A 20,019-nucleotide genomic window follows, 5' to 3' on the forward strand; every position below is an offset into this window, starting at 1 on the left:
ATAATGGGTGGGGCCCGTGCCCATGGGTCAGGCAAAGTCAGGAGTATGCGCCTCCTGCCAGAGGTGAGGAGCTTTTGTGTCTGAAACTCCCAAAAGGAAACCTCTGTCAGGTTGCACGGCCTGGGTCGTTGCCAAGTGCGGATCTGTCCGGGGTGCTGAAATCTGCTGTTGTATCTCCTTCTTATGATTCCCGTGAGCCACTGGTCTCTGCCTGCTGGTCCTCTGTTTAACCTACGGGAATACACTAAGAGCCTACTATATAGCGAGTGGAAGTGGAAAGGGTTCAGATAATCTTCAGCTCGAGTTGCTTACAGCTCACAGGGAGGGAGTCAAGCACAACTATCTTAGGCTAGATGAAGCCAAGCAGAGACATTTCCCTATTCCTGGGCCTCTGTGACACTCTCTTTCTCTGCTCACTGGTATCACACAGTCAGCCGGACTAATGATCAATTGTAGAAATGAAAGGAAGAGTAGAGAGAAAACTGAGGTTCGGGGTCTCTGAGAAGCAGGACATCCGTCTAGATAGGGGTGAGCTCCTCATCGTATTTCTGCATGCCCTCGTCTGGGAGAAGCACTTCCACCGTGAAGCTGACTTTCTTGGCATGCACAAAGCTATAGGTATTGTCAAAGCGCAGGACATCTAGGAGACAAATGGAATATTAGTTCCCACTGGCTGTGCCTGCAAAGCTGGTACGACTTCCCACCTCCCACCGCTCCTTTTACTTCCCCATGGGACCCAGCATCCTGGGCAGAGCCTGTAAGCTGACGGTCCCTCCTCCTGGCATTCACCCACAATGGGCTTTAGTTGCCTCAACAGTGAGAACAATGGGTGTTAATTACATCCCATTGTCTTCACAACTGCACACAAACATGAAGAGACATGAGAGCAACAGAGGCTTTCCAGCCCTCCTGGACAAAGTGGGGGCCGGGCATAGCCCGAGGTAATGGTCTTAATCCTCAGGCCCTGGGTGACCCAGCAAATGATCCTTCCCAGATTGGGCAGAATTTGGCACTTGTGCACCCACACTGAGGCTGAGGAAACATGGCATCCTGTTTTGAGGCTGTGCATAAGTTGGCTTACTTCTCATGGCCTCAAATGGGCAAAGAAAACCATGCCCTATTATCCTTTGTTTCCTGTGGCCCAAGCACTCTCCATCCCTCAGGGATGTGTCTCTGACCCTTGGTGCACATGAGGTGTCCATGAATATGGCTTGGGAATGAATGAAGGCTCTGACCTGGACTGTATGCCCTGATATGTTTGTGGGGAAGGGGACCACTGCCCATGTTCATCCTTTAAGCCATGTGGAAGGTAGCTCCTATTTTCAGAGCCCGTGCACGACTGGGGTGGACTTACAGACGCCAGCCTCTGAGCAGGTGAGGCTCCCATCCTCAGGTACCATGTGAGCATTGTAGCGCTGGCTGGTTAGCACCTCAGTCATCTCCCCGGCCTTCTGCCTCTCCCCCATCTTGGTCTTGAGGAAAACTCCGAAGCCGATGTCTGCACCATCAGATGAGAACTGCCACCTGTGAGAGGTCAGGTCGCTGCTCAGTGTGATGGGTCCCTGAGGGGTCAGAACCCAGCCAGGGGAGGAGCGACGATCTGTCCCTACCTGAGGACACAGCCTGGAAACAGGATCTCATATTCCACCTGGTGTGAGGAGCCACGGCTAATCTGCACCGAGTGCTCGTACTGAGTCTTCACCTGGTCCCGCACATACATGGACTTGGGGATCTCCCCACCATAGTTGATCTAGAATAGATTCTGGAGTCATTTTTTTCTTTCTTTTTTTAAAATTTTATTTATTATGTACACAGTGTTCTGTCTCCATGTATGTCTGCAGGCCAGAAGAGGGTACCAGATCTCATTGTAGATGGTTGTGAGCCACTACGTGGTTTCTGGGAATTGAACTTGGGACCTCTGAAAGAGCAAGCAGTCAGCGTTCTTAACCTCTGAGCCATCTTTTCAGCCCCTCTGGGGTCATTTCTTGTACCAGAGATACTTCTTATCATCACTGGGAAGATTTCTGCTCCCCTTCTCCAAAGCCTTTCCTGGCTCTCTAGGCTGGGCCAGCACTTCCGCTGGAAGCTTCTTCTTCCAGCTTATTCCCAAATCAAAACTCCATTTCACCTCTTTCTGCGTATCTTCTCAGTAGCTCCCACGAGTCCTAATAAGCTGGATCACCCCCCCCATACCCACACACCCACTAGCTGAATACCTGGTCTCTATACCCTGGGGTCGGTCTGGATTCGTTTGTGGAATGAATAGGTGGACGGGGAAGTCACCCATCTCTGTTCCTCCAACCCCTTCCTGTCCTCAGGCTCTGTGTACCTTGGTCAAACATTTGGGGTTCCCATCTGGGTCAGTCAGAGTTCCCCCAAAATGAGCAGGCAGCTCCTCAGGACTGATGAGTTTCAGCAGGCCTTCTTTCCAGCTGTCTAGGTGGAGGGAGATGAATCGTAGTTATCACATGTGGAAGAACCAAACAGTCCCCCACATCCGCCAACATACCCTGAGCTTGTTGCCAGGGATAACTGCCAGGTCTCCTTGACCCACTGTGGCTGTGGAATATTCCTTCTCTCCAGTGGGAAATAGGAAACCCCTGGAATGCTGGGCTAAGTGTACTGAGCCTTGTAGGGCACCCAGGGGAATAGAGGGCATAGACTTGGGTTCACATCGCACCAGGATTTGGTGCCTCCCCACAACCAGGCTATCTTGTCATCCGTCAAGCTCTCCTTCATAGTGAAACCAGGTGGAGGTAGGAGTTGGGGTATTGGGAAAAAAGAATATTGAAGAACATAAGACTCCCACCCCCACGTCTAGATCCTCAGCTCACATAATCAGATGATCTGAACATTCTGCTTGGGAGATGGTTTTCCTCCAAGCTCAGGCTCACTGATTTGTGTTAGAGAGTTAGGGTTTGTTGTTATTGGTGGGGTTTTTTCCCCCTCATTTACCCTATCCTATCTCTCTGTCTGTCTTTCTGTCTGTCTACTTATTTCATCATGCAATGGATGTTTCCAGGGCCTCACATATGCTGGGCAAGTACTCTGTGGCCGAGCTACACTCACAACCCACCTCTGCCACTTTTAAAAGCAACTCTTGTCAGAGCAATGGCATACAATGGTGGTCTCAGCATCCATGAGACTGAGGCAGGAGGATGGTGAATTTGAGGCCACTTTGTCTCAAAAAACAAAACAAAAATAAATAAAAAGTAATTATTTTTCTTATTTATAGTAATATGAGAAAACATAAAACTGAGAAAACAGGAAAATACAAACAATACCTTTTTTTGTTTTTTTGTGACATGGTTTCTCTGTAACTTTGGAGCCTGTCCTGGAACTAGCTCTTGTAGACCAGGCTGGCCTCAGACTCACAAAGATCTGCCTGCCTCTGCCTCCCAAGTGCTAGGATTAAAGGCATGTGCCACCATCACCCGGCATACAAACAATACCTTTACAAGCAGGATCTATTAATTTCTCTTTGTTTTGCATATACTTGTTTTATTATTTTTTAAATTATATTTATTTATTTTGTGTGTGGAGAGGTCACATATCACAGCATACACGAGGATGTAAGAGAATTCTCCTTCTACTGTGTGGATTCTGGGATGGCTGGCCCTCAGGTCATCAACCTGGGGGCAGCTGAACCATCATTCCAGTCCAGTACAACTTAGAAAAACAAATTATATTGTCCATATGGCTTGTGTGTAGGTGCACATGTGTGTGAACATGGACAGGCACGTATGTTCACCTTCGTGGAGGTCAGAGGGAAACCTATGGCAACATTCTTCAGGGCCTGTCTACTTTGATTTTTTTTTTTTTTGAAACAAGTCTCTCATTGGCCTAGGATCACCAATCAGGCTAGGCTTCAAGCCAGTGAGCCCTAGGGATCTTTCTGACTCCACATCCTCAGTGCTGGGATTACCAAGTGTGTGCTAACACACTCAGGTTTTTCTTTGTACCATGAATTCTGAGGCTAGAACTTATTCCACCATGCTTCAAGGTACACAGTCACTGAGTAGGCCTTCTCTATTCACAGTATGTGTGGCTTTCTGATCTACTTCCATTTTTTCCCACTTGACAATATTTCTTTTTTAAAAAATATTTATTTATTATGTATACAATATTCTGTCTCCATGCGTGCCTGAAGAGGGCACCAGACCTTATCACAGATGGTTGTGAGCCACCATGTGGTTGCTGGGAATTGAACTCAGGACCTCTGGAAGAGCAGGCAATGCTCTTAACCGCTGAGCCATCTCTCCAGCCCCTTGACAATATTTCTTTAGTCACTATTCAGTTGTAAATTTCTGGGTAGGATGGTGCACTCTTGTATCTACTGGAAGAAGAGGGATCAGGAGTTCAAGGTTCTCTTTGTTTACTTACTGAGCCTGAAGTCAGCATGAGCTACCCAAAACCCTGCCTCAAAGAACAAAACAAAACAACAAAAAGCAGTATCATCCTGCAGCACAGCTCCTGCGGCTACCCAGAATCCACCGAATGATGCATCTGTCTGCACCTGTCCAGACCTCTGTGTCAGACTTCCTTCTCTGAGTCCTGGCTATATCTCCTGCTTTTCCTCCTCAGTCTGAGCTGTCATTAGAAGCACTGGCTGGATGTGCAGGTGCAGAAGGGAAGCCAGGGCACGTAGAGCCAAGGTTGAGAAGCAACAGAGCAGAAACTTATAGGTGCAGGAGGCACTCACCCGAGGGTGAAGGCAGGGTATAGGGCCTAGGAAATGACTTGGCTCTATGTTATGAGCCCCATCTCACCACGGGGAAGAAGGAGCTTGTGACTGCAAGCACATGTTGAGTGCTGGCAGGGATGATGGACCACCGTCACTTTAAAGCTTATGTGTGAGGCACAGGGATGGGGGCCCTGGAACAACTTACTTCCCAACACCACAATTTTCCTCCGTGTGTCCTCACTCAGGAATGGCTTCATGAGGTTGTAGCCCACAGGGAACAGTTTGGTAGCTGGAAAGATACAAGAAGAAGAACAGGAGAAATCAAGCCATGGGGCAACTTTTCCACAATGAACACGGCCAGTGATATAGAATCGTAAAGGACCCCTTCCAGCCCAGACTCTGACCCAATCACCAAGAAATAGCCAACTAACCATCCATCCATCCATTGCCTACCTGCCCCACAAATAAACCAGTCACCAGCCTCCTCATCACCCAGTCAATAAGCTAACCAGCCTGCTAACAAATAAATAATCCACCAACTCACATAAGTCAAACTCATCAAGTCAGCCAAACAGAAAATCAATTGGCTGGTCCACTGACCAACCAGCTGGACAGCTGATTAACGGCTCACTCCAGCTACCAACCATTCACACAAAGAGCCAGCGATCCCAATAACCAGCTGACAATGCAAATTCAGCTGAAGAATAACCTAGCCAGCCATCAACCAACATGCCAGGCACCCACCCAAGCAACCAGTCACCAAAATGATAGCCATACAATCAGCTAAGCTCAAAGTCAGTCAACCAATCAGCCAGCCCAGTCAACTCTCCAATCCATCACTAGTTACTTGGCTAGTCAGCCAACCAACTAGTAAATCAACTGGACAACTAACCAAACAATGAGTTACCTGATGTGGGATTCCCCTCTGTATGCTATTAAAATGTTTTATTACCATTGGTTAGTAAAGAAGCTGCTTTCAGCCAATGGCTTAACAGAGTAAAGTTAGGCAGAAAATTCAGAGATGTATAGAGAGAGTAGGCAGAGTCAGAGAGATGCCATTTAGCCACCAGAGGAGAAAGATATGAGCTGCCAGCCAGAATCTTACTGGTAAACCATGATCCTTGTGATAAAATATAAAATAATAGAAATGGGTTAATTTAAGATATAAGAGCTAGCTAAAAATACGCTTAAGCTATTGGCCAAGCAATGTTTTAATTAATACAGTTTCTGTGTGATTATTTCAGGTCTGGGCGGCTGGGAACAAACAAGCAGCCTCCACCAACAGTTACAAACAAACCTACCTACCCGAGGAACAGCCACTTAAATGGCTAGTGAGCACCCAGAATGGTACCAGGCCTGGGACATACACCACAGGCATAGGCTTAGAGCCCTTCATAGGGTAGATAACTTGCTCAGAAAAACAGTGAGCTGGGCAGTGATGGCACTTGTCTTTAGTCAGCACACAGGAGGCAGAGGCAGGTGGATCTCTGTAAGTTCGAGGTCAACCTGGTCTACAGAGTGAGTTTCAGGACAGCCAGAGCTACAAGTTAGATCCTGTCTCAACAAACAAACAAACAAACAAAATTATCCCTCCTCCTCAAAAAAAAAAAAAAGAAAGAAAAGAAAAGAAAGAAAACCAGAATGAATAGGAGAATAGACCTGGTGGGGTAGGCCTGTAATCTCATACATTATGAAGGCTGAGGCAGGAAGACTGCAAGTGTAAGGTCTGTGTGAGCTACGGAGTGAGTTCAAGGCCAGCCTGGGCACCTTAGGGCCAGAGACAGTCTGAGGAGGGAGAGAGGATCATGGGTGGGAGAGGGGAAGAGGAGCTAGTGAAGCTAGCTGCTACCATTGCCTGAGCCTTCCTCTGTGCAGAGTCAAGCCGTTGGCATGCAGACAGCAAGCAAACCTTCCCACAACAGCCCCAGGGGAAGGCACTGAGCCCCAAGAGTGAATGGCAAAACTGTGGAGGCCCAGGGAGGGGCAGTCACTTCTCACTCACCCTTCACAATGAGCATGAATTTCAGGGTCTCTGGGTAGTTCTCTTCAAGGAGGCCAAAGAACTGTGGAACCAAGAAAACCCTCTCAGAGCCCACACCTTCTCCCCTTCCCCCCTTTGCCATCTCCTGCCTGGAGGGTTTCCTTTTCGGTATTACCTCCATTGGCCTCTTAAGGGAACCTTTTCACTCAGACTAAGAGCCAAATGCTCATGGGAACCACGCCATTGTTTAAACAGCAGAAGAGAACCGTGTGAGGACATACGTCAGATGTTCAGTGTCGCCTAGCACTGTGCACATGCTTTACAGACAGACTCTCCGAGTCTCCTGGTCTCACTGCCCTCATTCTGGATGTGAGGACCCTGAAGCATAGTGGGGGCCTAGGGTAGAGCTGGGTGTGTGTGACCTGCCAAGGGACTGACAAGTCTGGGACTGTCTGTGGAAGCAGGCCCTGTGCTCTCCTAAGATCTACTCTGCAGACACTCTAGGAGTCCTACTAAGGTTTCCTTGGTGGGCGGGGCCTAGAAGGAAATCACCTTTTATTAATTTGTGTTCTAAGTAAACTGCAAGGTCAAAGCAGGCCAAGCGTGTCACCCAAGTGTGTGTGTGTGTGTGTGTGTGTGTGTGTGTGTGTGCCCGAGCGCGAGTGCACATCCACCACTGGGCTTCCTCACCTCCTGGTATACTTCCACCAGAGGTTTCCAGAAGTGCTTCAGTCCCAGACCCTCACAGTCGAATATCATCACAATGGTCTCAATCTTCCTCCCCAGCTGTGAGGATGAGCAAGGGACAGAGCCAGGGTCAAAGTGTAGGCTTGGGAACTGGAGACCCAAGTATATGACCCTCAGGGTGCTTCCAAACCTCCACTCTGTCCTCAAAGTAGCAAGTGGAAAAGAATGAACATATTTCCCCACTCATCCACCCACCCATCCACCCACCCACCCACCCATCTATCCACCCATCCATCCATTCGCCCACCCATCCATCTATCACCTACCCACCCATCCACCCACCTACCTATCCATCCACCCACGCACCCATCCATCCACCCACCCACCCATCCATCCACCCACCCACCCACCCATCTATCCACCCATCCATCCATTCGCCCACCCATCCATCTATCACCTACCCACCCATCCACCCACCTACCTATCCATCCACCCATCCTTCCTTCCACCCATCCTTTCACCGACAATAGCTTGACTTAATACTTTTAAAAAACTTTATGATGGTGTGAAGAACACATTCAGTCAACTCCTTAGTCTGATTGGTGAGTTTTGATTTTTTTCTGGTCTAGCAATATTCAGGATGGTGTTGTCTTCTGGGGTCCATCTGTATTCTAATGAAAACACTCTGCACACACCTGAGGCAGGCTAGTTAGTCTACGCTATGATGCTGAGTGGGTCAGAAGTTTTAACTTTATCTCCAACTAGTGTTATTTTAAACTTAGAGTTTTTATTTGGTTTATTAAGATGGACCCCATCATAAGCTGGAGAACTTCCTAACTGTTATCATCCCTTACTCTTTGCAGACTGTCCTGCCAAGGGTGAGGCTCAGAGAGGTCGGAAACTTCCCAGGTTCACACAGCTGATAAGCAGTGGAGCTTTCTGACCTGAGATGAGAGTCCTCTGACCATGATAGTAGAGAACACTGGTGTGTTCTCGGGACCACCAACCCTGGTCATCTCTCCTGCTTCCAGTCACCCATCCTATCCAGTCAGAACCTCACCCGCTCTGTCTGCAGGTCACACTCGTGCAGGATGCGCTCACAGTCCCTCATCTTGGTCTTCAAAAGGTCCTGCTTGGTGACTGAGAAAAGCAACCCTTTGGGGTCCAGTGGCCCAATGATGTCGTACCAAACGGGGCAGCCATCACGGTCATAGCCACACAGGCCTCCAGGCATGTACTTCTGGATCACCTGGACGTGGAAAAATACATGACACTTGGCATCATACACCTCTCTGGAACCCCCAGTACCAGCCCAGCCTGACTTCAGGCTTCTGGGCTCGTTGGTCCTGCCTGTAGTGCCATCCATGTCTTGTTTAGTGATAGAGGATGTCAATTCTGAAGGTCAGCAGATATGGTTCAAACACAGACACTGGTGTTTCTCTGTTCCATGTCCTTGAGCAAGCGATGCCACCTTTCTGAGCTCCATCCCACCTCCTCTTGCATAAGATGGCTCAGATTCTTGCTTTCTGATAAATTCTGGCAGACATGGCATACTGTCTACACCTCTGAGATCATGTTACTGTGACCCCATTGTGGGTACCACTCTTACCAGTCCCTTGATGGATTGTTGCTTTCTCACCTGGACAGGATGCTTTGAAACTCTGGAGTGGGTAGAAACACAGAGGGACTGACTGGCCACAGTGTCTCAGGTACAAGTTTGAGAGGCCAAGCAGGGCTAAATTCAAACCCCAGCCTCACCATGGGACTGTGGGACTTCGGGCAAGTTGCTGGATTTTTGCTGGATGCAAGGGATGATAACACCTGTCTCATAGTGTTCAGGTGATTAAATGAACTCATACTGGGACTTATTATTATTATTATCATTTTGGTTTTTCATAACAGAGTTTCTTTGTGTGACCCAGGCTGTCCTGGAACTCACTCTGTAGACCAGGCCTCAAACCCAGAAATCCACCTGCCTCTGCCTCCGAAGTGCTAGGTGTCTGCCATCATGCCCAGCCAATGATGGAACTCTTGAAGCAGGGATTTTCATTACTCTTACAGAAAAGGCCCTGTGGGGTTAATGGCTTCCAAGGGCATCTCTGCTTGTTGACCTCCCTCATGGTCTCCAGTGGCCAGAAGCTGCTTGAGTGTTTGGGGGTGGGGCTCACCTCTGGGGGCTGCCAATCAAGGATGTGATCAATGTCCATGGTCTTCCGGAACTCCATGTACTAAAAACAAAAGGGATGGTTAGGGCCCATGAGGCTCCCAGCTCCCTGAAAAGGGCATGGATGTAGGGGTGTGAGGCATTGATTTTCCCCACGCTGCCCCCCATATAAATATCATCTCCAAATTCTCGGGCTGATGCTTTCCCTGCCCCCCATATAAATACCATCTCCAAATTCTGGGGCTGGTGCTTTACCTTGCGAAGCATGGCCTCTGATTTCTGCAAGTCAAAGCTCCGAGCTGAGGAAAGATGGGGGAAGGTGAAGATGGGACAGGGCTGCGCTGCTTTGCCCCTAACAAGTCAAAGCAATGGGGGACCCTAGGAATTTGATAGGAACTCCACTCTCCTAGACCTGAGCATGTGAAACAGGATGGTATGGTCAGATCCTGAGAGCCACGGATTGTGATGGAGCTGTGGGGACCCAGGCCCTCTTGCTGTCCCCTCATCTTCAGTAACCCCACCTCTTCCCTCACCTCGGAGCCAACGAAGAAGAAAGTAATCATCAGGGTTGGGCAGGGCAGGCAGCACATCCTGGACGTTTTCTCGGAACTGGAAAGAAAATGCCTGTTGGTGAGTTTCTCACACCGAGCCTTGGCCTCTCCACTCCAAGATTCGGTAATCACCTCTCCTTTGCTCTCTCCCTCAGCCTGACAGTGGTGTAGGTGGGTGAGTGCATGGACAAAGGCAGAATGGAGGGACGAGCGAATGGGTGGGTGGAAAGAAAAAATGAAGGATCAATTGATCAATGGATGGATGGATCTATGTATAGGTAGGCAAGTGGAGAAAAGGAGAGATGGGCTGTGAACAGGACAGAGAAATGGGGGGGGGGGATGGGAGGAGAAATAGAGGGCGGGCAGCTGAGTAAAGGGGGCCGCGTGTGTTTTCCTAGCTCCCTGTGCATTCTCTCCTCTTCCTGTCTTTTACAAAGACATGGATTTGAAGGAAGGAAAGGTTCGTGATCAAGCGTCCTCTTCCCTTCAGCCATGGGCACACCAACGCTCTGTCTATCGGATCTGGAGCCTACGGACTGGCTCTCCTTTCAGTCCCAGGAAAGGAGAATCCACCAGAGGAACAACAGCTGCATGCTCAGCTCCCACCCGGGGCTAGGGAGGGAGGAGGGGGGGACTGCCAGGCAGAGCTCTGGGGTCGGGCTCTTGGGCAAGCTCAAGTTTACTTCTGTAATGTCACCCACATGTTATATTTGCTCTGTCAGGACTGATGTCACAGAACTGCGTAAGATGTGACCCCTTAAGAGGTGACGGCAAAGAGACAATGTCAAGGACATTCAGAGCCAACAGATGGAGGCAGGGTCCAGGGATGCTTTCTGCCTCACTCTAGGCCACTTTCCTCTGAGGTCCTATGGGGGGTCGGGGACATCTCTTCTTACCTTGGCCAGGGTCTCTGCCTGTTTGGGGCTTAGGTCTCCAACTCGGCCACTCATGGTGCTGGCTGAGACTGAGGAACAGTGACCACTGCAGGCAGAGGCCCAGCCTCGTCTGTCTGTCCAGACCCAGCTGGAGCCTTTTGCCCCCACTTCTGGGTGTGGCTCAGGCACCTCCTCCAGGCCAATTCTTTAGATTGGACATTACATAACTAGGATTAAGTGAGGTCCCGTGCTTGGCTCTGGGACAGGTCTGGAGCAAACAGCAGGCCCAGAGGCCCTCTGCCAGATGAGGTAACTATGAAGGAAGGAGTCTGGCCTTCTCTGTGGACCCCCTCCGCACTCTCTGGCCTCCAGTGACCACTGTCCTGGAGAAGGGGCAGTCCCGTGGAGGATGAGCCCCACTCCTCAGAGGTACAGCCTTTCCCTAAGCCTTAGTCTCCTCATGCTCCTAAGGAAGGAGCTCCCAAAAGCCTCCACTGGCTCCTGCAGGGTGGGAGTCTGAGGCCCTGCAGCCTACTGAGCGCCCTGCATGGTGTTCAGAGTTGGGAGGAGATGCTCACACCCCTCACCTGCAGCGAACACTCACAGTCAAGAGACAGACAGTCTGTGGGATGGGATGCAGTACTGGATAGAGCTTGCCTAGTGTGCCTACAGCCTTGGGTTCGATTCCCGGTACTGCAAAAAGGAGAGAAGACAGGCTGCTGAAGACAGAAGACAGAACTCAAAGGTCTATGCTGAAGGCTGGTCTTTTTCATAGGGCCATTGCTACTTTTCTGATGTCTTTCAAATTCTGTTGCGAGGAACTGGTCTTATAGACTTGACCACAGGGAAAGGCCAGGCACCCTCCCCCTGTGTCTACCCAGAACCCCGTGTGTGGGGCCTTTGGTTATGCACAGCTCCCATTAGTACTGAGGGTTCCAATGGGTCAGGAGCATGGCCTTGGGGGCAAGGATGTTTTGGGGAGATTTTCATTTATGGCCGGGAAGAAGTATCTACCTGGAGTGAAGAAGCTGGTGGGCCATCCACAGTCAGTGCGCAGGGAAGCCCAGAAGTTTCCTGTGTCCTTTGTTTTCTGTCCCTTTCTGCATTCTACCACCACACGGGCCTGAGGCTAGCCCTGCTCTAGATTTCCTTGTAACACCTTTCAGCCTAGTGTTTCCTGGGCCCCTCGTCTCTGACAGAGGACCAGCTCTGCCCAGTGTTTCCTGGGCCCCTCGTCTCTGACAGAGGACCAGCTCTGCCCCCTAACACAGATGAAAGCACTGACTGCCTGGGTTTCTATGCATTGCTAGGGGATTGCCCCCTTCCCCTTCTCTGGAGCCCTGATAAGGAAAAGGCCATCCTGTCAGTTACTGTCTCTAGGAAAACCTTTAACCCAGCATATGCCTATCGTCTCAGCACTCAGGAGGCTGAGAGGGGGGGTGAGAGGTTGTAAATTCAAGGACAGCCTGGGCTACACAGCAAACCAAACACCAAGCAAGCAAAGCTGTCTCAAGAGACTGTGCATAGCTAGAGATGATCCTGGGCTAGCCTTAGCTAACACAGCTAGGTTAGACCAAGCCACTGTCCCAGGTCCACTATCCCTAAACTAGAGCATCCTAGATGTACAATTTTGGGGCAATCCTGGGCCTCTTTTCTGAGCTATCTCGGAGTTCTTTAAGGAGGTGGATGTGGGACACTCTAGATGCTGTCTTCTGGCACCTTGCCTGACTTGTGGCCCCGATACAGTTGGGTCCACAGGAGAAGGAGTCACCTTTGGCCATTTCCCTCTGTCTGGAACACCTGATGTGTCACTCTGGAGCAGTTAGGTAACTCCCCACCCCCACCCCCACTTCACATTCCAACCACCCACTTCCCTCAGGCGGCGGCCTGTGGAGATTGGGTTCCAGAGCTGCTCTGTCATTAGCTCCTAATCCTGCCAGGTTCCCACCAGTCTCCGTTCTCTCCCTAATCCCTCTGATGGGAGGCGACCCGGGACTCCGAGGCTGGGGACGAGGGGCAGAAAGAGAGGAGCTTGGGTCTTCATAGGAACTCTGGGTCCTTCTGACTGGGCCGTGCATTGCCGAGCCGTCAGCAGAACTTCCTACGATGGCGGGCACTGTCTGTCCTAATTAGCACATTTAGTAGTCACTCCTGTGGGAAACAGCAGAATAACGAAGTCTGGGCTTTCTGCGATTGCTGTTGTGAGACTGTGGTTCCCAGTGGAACCCAGGCTGGCTTCAGACTCCAGAACCTTCTGGTTGACCTCCCAAGTACCGGGACCACAGGGTTGCACTGCTGCCGCCAGTTTATAAACCTGAAGGCAGGGCCCATGCTGGCTGGGTGCTGACTGATTACCAGTGTCTGCACCACCAGCTGCTAGAGCTGTGATTTTAACTGATTTTTCCCCCAATCCCCTTTATTTCTCTCTGGTGTTGGAGAGTAAGCCCAGGCCTTAGACTAGGCTATGCAGGTGTCTTACCACTGAACTACACTGTGCCCGGGGCCTCTTTTAACTTTTTATTTTGAGACAGGGTCTCACTAAATTGTTCAGGATGGCTTTGTATTCACTCTGTAGCTCAGCCAAACTTTGAACTTGTGATCTTCCTGCTCAGTGTCCCAAGCAGCTGAGATCACAGGTCTGTACCATTGGGCCTGGCATTTATTTGAACTTTAATTCCCCCATGTGGCTTATAGCTAGCATGATCACATTTAGTAAGGTCGTGCCACACACCACGATGAATTCTGAGCACAGTATCTCTACTAGACATAAGCAACCCCCTAGAAGGGGTGGGCACCATTGTTTAGCATATTCTACAGATGGGCAAGTAAGGCATGGCATGGAGCTCACCCAGGGACTTGGCTGTCCCACAGCCTCAGCTCCAGGAGTTTCACACTGGTAAAGGACTGTGGGAGCCAGAGGGGTCGAGGACACAGGAGAACACAGCCCACAGGAGCCATGCTCATAGGTGCTCACAGAGACCGAGGTGACAAGCTCCACCCCTACCCCTCATCTTTTACCCCACTGCAAGCCTTAACACTGGGCTTGGGGACATCCGAGAGCTCGGTAAACAGCTGGATGCATGTTGAGTCCCCACCTCCGCACACGCCCTGGGCTGCCGAGAATGTGGACCCAACTGAAGTTTAATGTTCCCTTCCTTTGAAACAAAGGACCTGGGGAAGGAGCCCACCTGCACATGCCCAGAACTACCCTCCCCAGGTAAACACCCCAGGCTGCATTGAACAACGCATTTGCCAAGGATCTAGGGGACCAAGGCAACCACAACAACACGCATGAGTAAACACAGGTGGGGGAGTTGACAGAACTGCCTTGCCTCACCCAAGAACCTTCTAGGTTTCTAGGCGATGGGAAAGGACTGCTCTCAGCAACTCCAGTGTCCATCATTCCTGCCCACTTTCCCTAAAGTAGATCATGCTGGAACCAGCTAAGAGAGTCTGCAGGGAGTGCAGAGGCCTCCGTGTGAACAGACATGTTAGGAAGAAGCAGGCAGGAGAGAGCTCAGACCACAGGAAGGGAGGCACAGGGGTGTGTGTGGGGGGGGGGAGTAGGGTGCACATGCTGTCTGTCACACCCTCTGGCAGTTCACTTGCCAGGCTTTATAACCCTGGGGCAGATTTATTTATTTGTTTATAATTTTTTCCAGTGTTGGGGATCCAATCCAGGGCCTAGGGCATGCTGGTGGGGAGCTCCACTACTGAGCTTTTGTTAGGGAAGATGCGAGAAGGGTTTAAGGAAATAAGATCTACACACACAATAGAAATCTTTCATTCTTTATATACAGCTTGGTGATTTTTTTTTTTTGCACACTCACTGGGTTGTGTGCAAACGTCTAGTCTAACTGTAACAAAGGTTCGGCGGCGGCTTTGGCTACACAGCATGGAGTTTCACTCGGGCCTTTGACAAATAACTAAAAGGATAAGCGTGGGTCTCTGCCTTCATGTCACCATTGTCTTCTTCGTTGCCTTAAATGTTGGGTCGGATTGCGGCTCATCTCTCTCCACAGCTATGCTTATTTAAAGTGTCTGCCTAGGGACAGGAGAGAAGGTGATGTCAGGGGACCTAAGTTTGGTTCCCAGCATCCTTTCTGGGCAGTTTGTAAGAGCCGGTAACTCCAGCTCCAGGAGAATCTGACCTCTCTGGTCTCCAAGAACACCTGCACACACGTGCACACATAACAAAATAAGTCTTGGAGAGTCTGTCTTAAAGCTGATGATACAAAGTTGAATTGCCTTAAGTAAAGAGGTTCCACCCCTCACCCAGAGTGCCAGGCTGAGTTAGAAACTGAAGTTGCTCCATCAAGGAAGAACAATCGTATCCAGGGAAACCAACTGCTCCTTCCAGCAATGAATTTTTCTAAATCCAGAAGAAGCTTGCAGGACTTAAACCAAAACAATTACCAAGCTGACCACAGTTTAACCAAGAATGCCTAATAATGCTTACTTAATTTTTTTTCCAGACAGGATCTCATGCAGTCCAGGTTCTTCATGTAGCCAAAGGTGACTTTGAACTTCTGATCCTCCTTCCCAGACCCTCCAAGTGCCGGGATTACAGGTTTGTGCCCTGCCCAGGTAACATGCATTTTTCTTCCCCACCTCTGAGTTTGTTATTGCCTTGTACAGCCTCAAGCTCTTGTTAGGTCCTGGAAAATGGGCTGGTAGTCATCCAGTTTCCAGTGTGCTAACACTGGATAATAAAATCCGTCCCTGTCTCACCAGTACTATTTTGTGTGTGTGCACACATGTGTGCAAGTGCTCGGCACTCACCTGGTGCATGTGTGTGTGGAAGCCAGAGGTCAGAATCAGGTATCTCTACCGATAGGATCTCTCTGTGTAGCCCTAACTGTCCTGGAATTTTTTTTAAAATATTTATTTATTTATTTATTATGTATACAATATTCTGTTTGTGCGCATGTCTGCAGGCCAGAAGATGGCACCAGACCTCTTTACAGATGGTTGTGAGCCACCATGTGGTTGCCGGGAATTGAACTCAGTACCTTTGGAAGAGCAGGCAATGCTCTTAACCACTGAGCCATCTCTCCAGCCCCTGTCCTGGAAATTTTTGTAGACCAGGCTGGCCTTGAATTTACAGAGATCTACCTGACTCTGCCTCCAAAGTGCTGGGATTAAAGGCATGTGCAGCTATGCCTGGTTTGCTCTGTTACTTCTTAAGGTTGAACACTGTCTCCCATGGAACAGGCTCTGGAGCTTCTTCTGTCTGTCTGTTGGTGGACAGAGCACTTGGGCGCCTTCCACTTCCTGATTGTGAACAATACTGCTAGGGACATGTTTTTGTGCAAATTTTATGGGGGCATATGCTTGTCAATCGGTTGAGCTGAATGCACAAGAAAGGAGTCCTTGGGTTGAATGCAGGCTGCCCTGCAAGGCAAACACAGAGCTTTCTGTTTCCAGATGGATAAGGTTCTACCTTCTCATCCTCTCCAATGTTTGTTATTTTCTGTTTCTAGATACATTCCTATTCTGGCCATCCAAGGGACTCTTCAAGATTGTAGCCTCGACTTGTGTTTCTCTAACCACGTTAGAGCCTTTCGTGTTCTGTGTGAAGGAATGGTGACTCTATTTTTCAAAGATAGGCTGGAGAGACACATGCCTCGAGCACTCTGGGCCCTGAGTTCTAGCCTCAGTACTGAGAAAAATCAAAACAAATTTTTAAAAATACCCTCTCTGTATCCTTCTTCTGGATGTGGACTGAAGGCCAGTTATGCTTTTCTTGGTACTCGGGGCTTCATTGCTTTCTCTGAAGTTCCCAAGCCTTGTCTCGTGGCTACTCTTCCCATGTAGGTGACCTCCACTCTGGCCTTTTCTTTTCTTTTCTTTTCTTTTCTTTTCTCTGTCTTCCTCCTCTAGTCAGCTGCAAGATTTGTAGCTTAGCTGTCCTGATTTTGTTGTTGCTTATTTGTTTTCAGTTCTAATTTTTTTCATTTCTTTTTTAAAAAGACTTTTTCTTAATTTAATTTAAAAATAAGGGATTTTATTTTTTTGCCAGAAGAGGGAGTCAGATCTCCAAGAACTGGAGTTACAGTAGTCAGTTGTGAGCAGCTCTGCATGGCTGCTGAGAATTGGACCCGAATCTTCTGTAAGAGCGGTGTGAGCTTTAGGCTGCTGAACTAATCCCTTCTTTCAAACTCAAATACAATTGTCCTCAACTTTCTTTTTTTGGGGAAAAAAAACTTTACAAATTTTAATTAATTAAATAACTGATTAACTAATTCATTAATTTTTGAGAAAGAGTCTCCTGTAGACCAGACTGGCCTCAAACTCACCACGTGGCTGATGATGACCTTGAATTTATAACCATCCTTTCCACCTCCCAGATGATGGCGCCATGCCCAACTTTATACATAAACTTTGGGTCTATTTCTTTTAACTGCTATAAAAATGTACCTTGCATAATTTTTACCAGTTCAATATTTTCTGTTTGTTTGTTTTTTCGAGACAGGGTTTCTCTGTGTAGCATTGGCTGTCCTGGAACTTGCTTTGTAGACCAGGCTGGCCTGGAACTCAGAAAACCACCTGTTTCTGCCTCCTGAGTGCAGCGTGTACCACCATGTCTGGCTCCAATCCAATAACTTTTAGTGTCTAATTCAGAGCCATCACTGAAGGGCTCTAGTAGGCCCAAGCCTGGCAAATACTACTCTGAGAAGTCTTGCTCTCCCCATTCCCTTTTCCTTGTTAAACAGATTACATTTCTAAAGCTAAGCACCAAGGTCTATTGCCTTATTTGGCCATTTCCTCCTCCTAAAGCTGACTGCCAAGGTCTAGTATCAAAGTATTGTGTCCAGCAATCAAAAGCCCCTTTTGGTTACTCTAGTTAACATGCCCAACCAAAGCAAACCAACTCATTCTAACACGGGTTTCCCCTTTCTCTTTATAACCTGCCCTTTGCCTTTGGGCCACGTCTGTCTCCTCTCTATCCAGAGGCAGTCCTTTGTCCCTCTGGGGCAAGTATTCTCTCTCCCTGTCCCCACCTTGTCCCCTTTCACCCCCTCTCTTATGTCCTATCTCCTGTCTTTGTCCCTCTGGGGAAAACAAATCATTCTGAGAAGCGGTCTCGGTTTGTCTGTCCTGTGTTGGTGTGTTTGTCCTGTGTCGGCTCTGTCCCTCAGTTGCCTACATTCCAATTGTCGTGCGTTTTTTTTTTTTTTATCAACAACGGAAACTCTCTGTCCACTAAACAAGTGACATGTGTCAGGACTGCATGTGTGCTGTTTTCAGTGGCCACCCACCTTGTTTTATGCACGCAGAGTCTCTCGCTAGCCTGTAGCTCACCGATTAGGCTAGGCTAGCTGGCTGGCCAGCCCCAAGGACCTGCCTGTCTTCTCCATGTTGGGGTTACAGGTCTGTGAAGCTTTTGAACATGTGTCCAACACAATTCTCAGGCTTCCCAGGTAAACAGTGTGTTAACGGACCAGCCACCAGGCACCTCAAATAGAGCTAAGCCCAAGACAGGTCTGGATATACTAATGAACTTGCATTTTCCTCAGCAGGAGTCCAAAACAGCAACGGAGCACCTGATTTTAGAATGGCACCTCCAAAACTGTGGACCAAGGGAAAACGTTTCTCTTTATAAGTCAATTGTTTCAGACATTTTATCACGGCAAGGGAAAGCTATGGAGTCAGATGTCCCTACTTTCAGTCTGAGTACCATCACTGGGGCAGTCACTGTCTCTGAGACCCTAGTGGGAGATGGCCACTAGGTGGGGCAGGACTCAGTAAATGTGTGACTCGTCTATGGCCAGACAGGGCATGGAGCCTGGGCTAGCTGTAGGATGAGTAGAAGCGAGGGTTGAGGCCGACGATGGTGCCATCATGCTGCTTTACCGTATGGAAAAGAGACCTGAACTCTGTTGGGTGAAGGTGGAGGATTCCTGAGGCCTGGGGGCTCCCCAGAACTGTGCTGGGAGAGGGAGTCCTGGGCTGAGGGCAGAGCTCAAGCAAGCAGGATAACCAGGACTTGGGAGATGCAGGTTATCAGGTGAAGCCGGGGCAGGAAGAAGGGTTGTGGCAGGCCATAGAGGGTTTCAGAAGACGTGTGAGCACACAGGGACCCGTGAGGAGTCAGGGAAGGTCTTACACGGAGAAGTGTGAGCCAGCTGTCATTTCAGGGACATTTATGGCTTTGGAGTCTGGGTGGGAAGGTAGCAATGGCCTTAAGTCATCTAAGCTGGAGGTGTAGATGACAGGGCAGGGCCTATGGGAGGAAGACATGGTCCTGTCAGAAAAAATTACCAAGCCGGGATCTGAAGTAGGATCAGACCACCTCTTTCTGCCACTTGGAGCAACCTCAAGAAGGTGGGGCTGGTGGGCCTGGCCTCCTGGACCTCCTGTGAGATAAAGTGGTCCTTCAGGAGGCAAATGGATTCTGTTGAGTCCCTGGTGAGCCAAGGTATGTCTGGCCCAACACTGCTCCCTGCTGGAGGAAGATGGAGGTCACAAGGCCACCAAGCCTACTTGCTCCCACTTACTCAGGCCAGCTGCCCTCAAGTCCATGGGGTTTTGTGTTGTTTCAGTGGTCTAGGGGACTGAACCTAGGCCCTTGCACGCGCTACGCTTATACTCTACCACCAAGCTGTATCCCTGTCCAGCTCCCCAAGTTCACATCTTGCTCTCTCTCCTTTATCTTTTTAACACACAATTTCTCTGTGTATCCCTGTCTGTCCTGGGACTCGCTCTGTAGACCAGGTTGGCCTCAAACTCAAAAGAAATACCTGCTCCTGCCTCCCAAGTGCTGGAATTGAAGGTGTGTACTACCACCCAGCTATGCTTTCTCCTCTTATGCTGTATCTCAGGACAAGTTACTTTCTGCCCCAGCTCTGGATCTCCTCCCCTGTAACTGTACAGAAAACTTCCTAACGCAGACTGGTCTGGACACACGGTAAGCTGGTCGTGAGCTGGGCTTTTTCTAGCTCCTGGAACTCCATGCTTTTCCTCTGGCCCACACTGAAGCCCCACCCCACACAGCCCTCCTTCATAGAGAACAGGTCAAGTCTGCCCTCTCCTCTCAAGAAGGCACTGAGCACACAGTGGGAGACTGACCTGGG

At 49.4% G+C, this 20,019-nt stretch overlaps 1 protein-coding gene across 2 annotated transcripts; it reads right to left on the reverse strand.

Moving 5' to 3' along the window:
- Nucleotides 1-518: 518 nt before the first annotated feature.
- LOC121459597 (SEC14-like protein 3) lies at nucleotides 519-11,017 on the reverse strand. 2 transcript variants are annotated; one of them, XM_041669489.1, is made up of 12 exons: nucleotides 10,964-11,017; nucleotides 10,050-10,125; nucleotides 9,772-9,815; nucleotides 9,521-9,580; nucleotides 8,413-8,601; nucleotides 7,356-7,451; nucleotides 6,687-6,747; nucleotides 4,890-4,973; nucleotides 2,330-2,436; nucleotides 1,611-1,750; nucleotides 1,355-1,524; nucleotides 519-640 (listed from the first exon to the last, which is right to left on the reverse strand). In XM_041669489.1, the coding sequence occupies exons 1-12, from the start codon at nucleotides 11,015-11,017 to the stop codon at nucleotides 519-521; spliced, it is 1,203 nt and encodes a 400-aa protein (XP_041525423.1). The 2 variants fall into 2 exon arrangements, with proteins under 2 accessions (XP_041525423.1, XP_041525422.1); XM_041669488.1 differs by having other exon boundaries at nucleotides 2,330-2,432; nucleotides 4,883-4,973.
- Nucleotides 11,018-20,019: the final 9,002 nt, after the last annotated feature.

Source organism: Microtus oregoni, unplaced genomic scaffold (genome assembly GCF_018167655.1).
Source record: "Microtus oregoni isolate MIOR12 unplaced genomic scaffold, Mior012 000019F_ref0000042, whole genome shotgun sequence".
Classification (NCBI taxonomy): Eukaryota; Metazoa; Chordata; class Mammalia; order Rodentia; family Cricetidae; genus Microtus; species Microtus oregoni.

Coding starts and splice junctions, on each gene's coding strand:
- LOC121459597 (XM_041669488.1), bottom strand. CDS start 11,017: ATGAGTGGCCGAGTTGGAGACCTAAGCCCCAAACAGGCAGAGACCCTG. Junction 10,126..10,963: donor AGGCAGAGACCCTGGCCAAG/GTAAGAAGAGAT, acceptor TTTTCTTTCCAG/TTCCGAGAAAACGTCCAGGA. Junction 6,748..7,355: donor TGGTGGAAGTATACCAGGAG/GTGAGGAAGCCC, acceptor TTGGTTCCACAG/TTCTTTGGCCTCCTTGAAGA.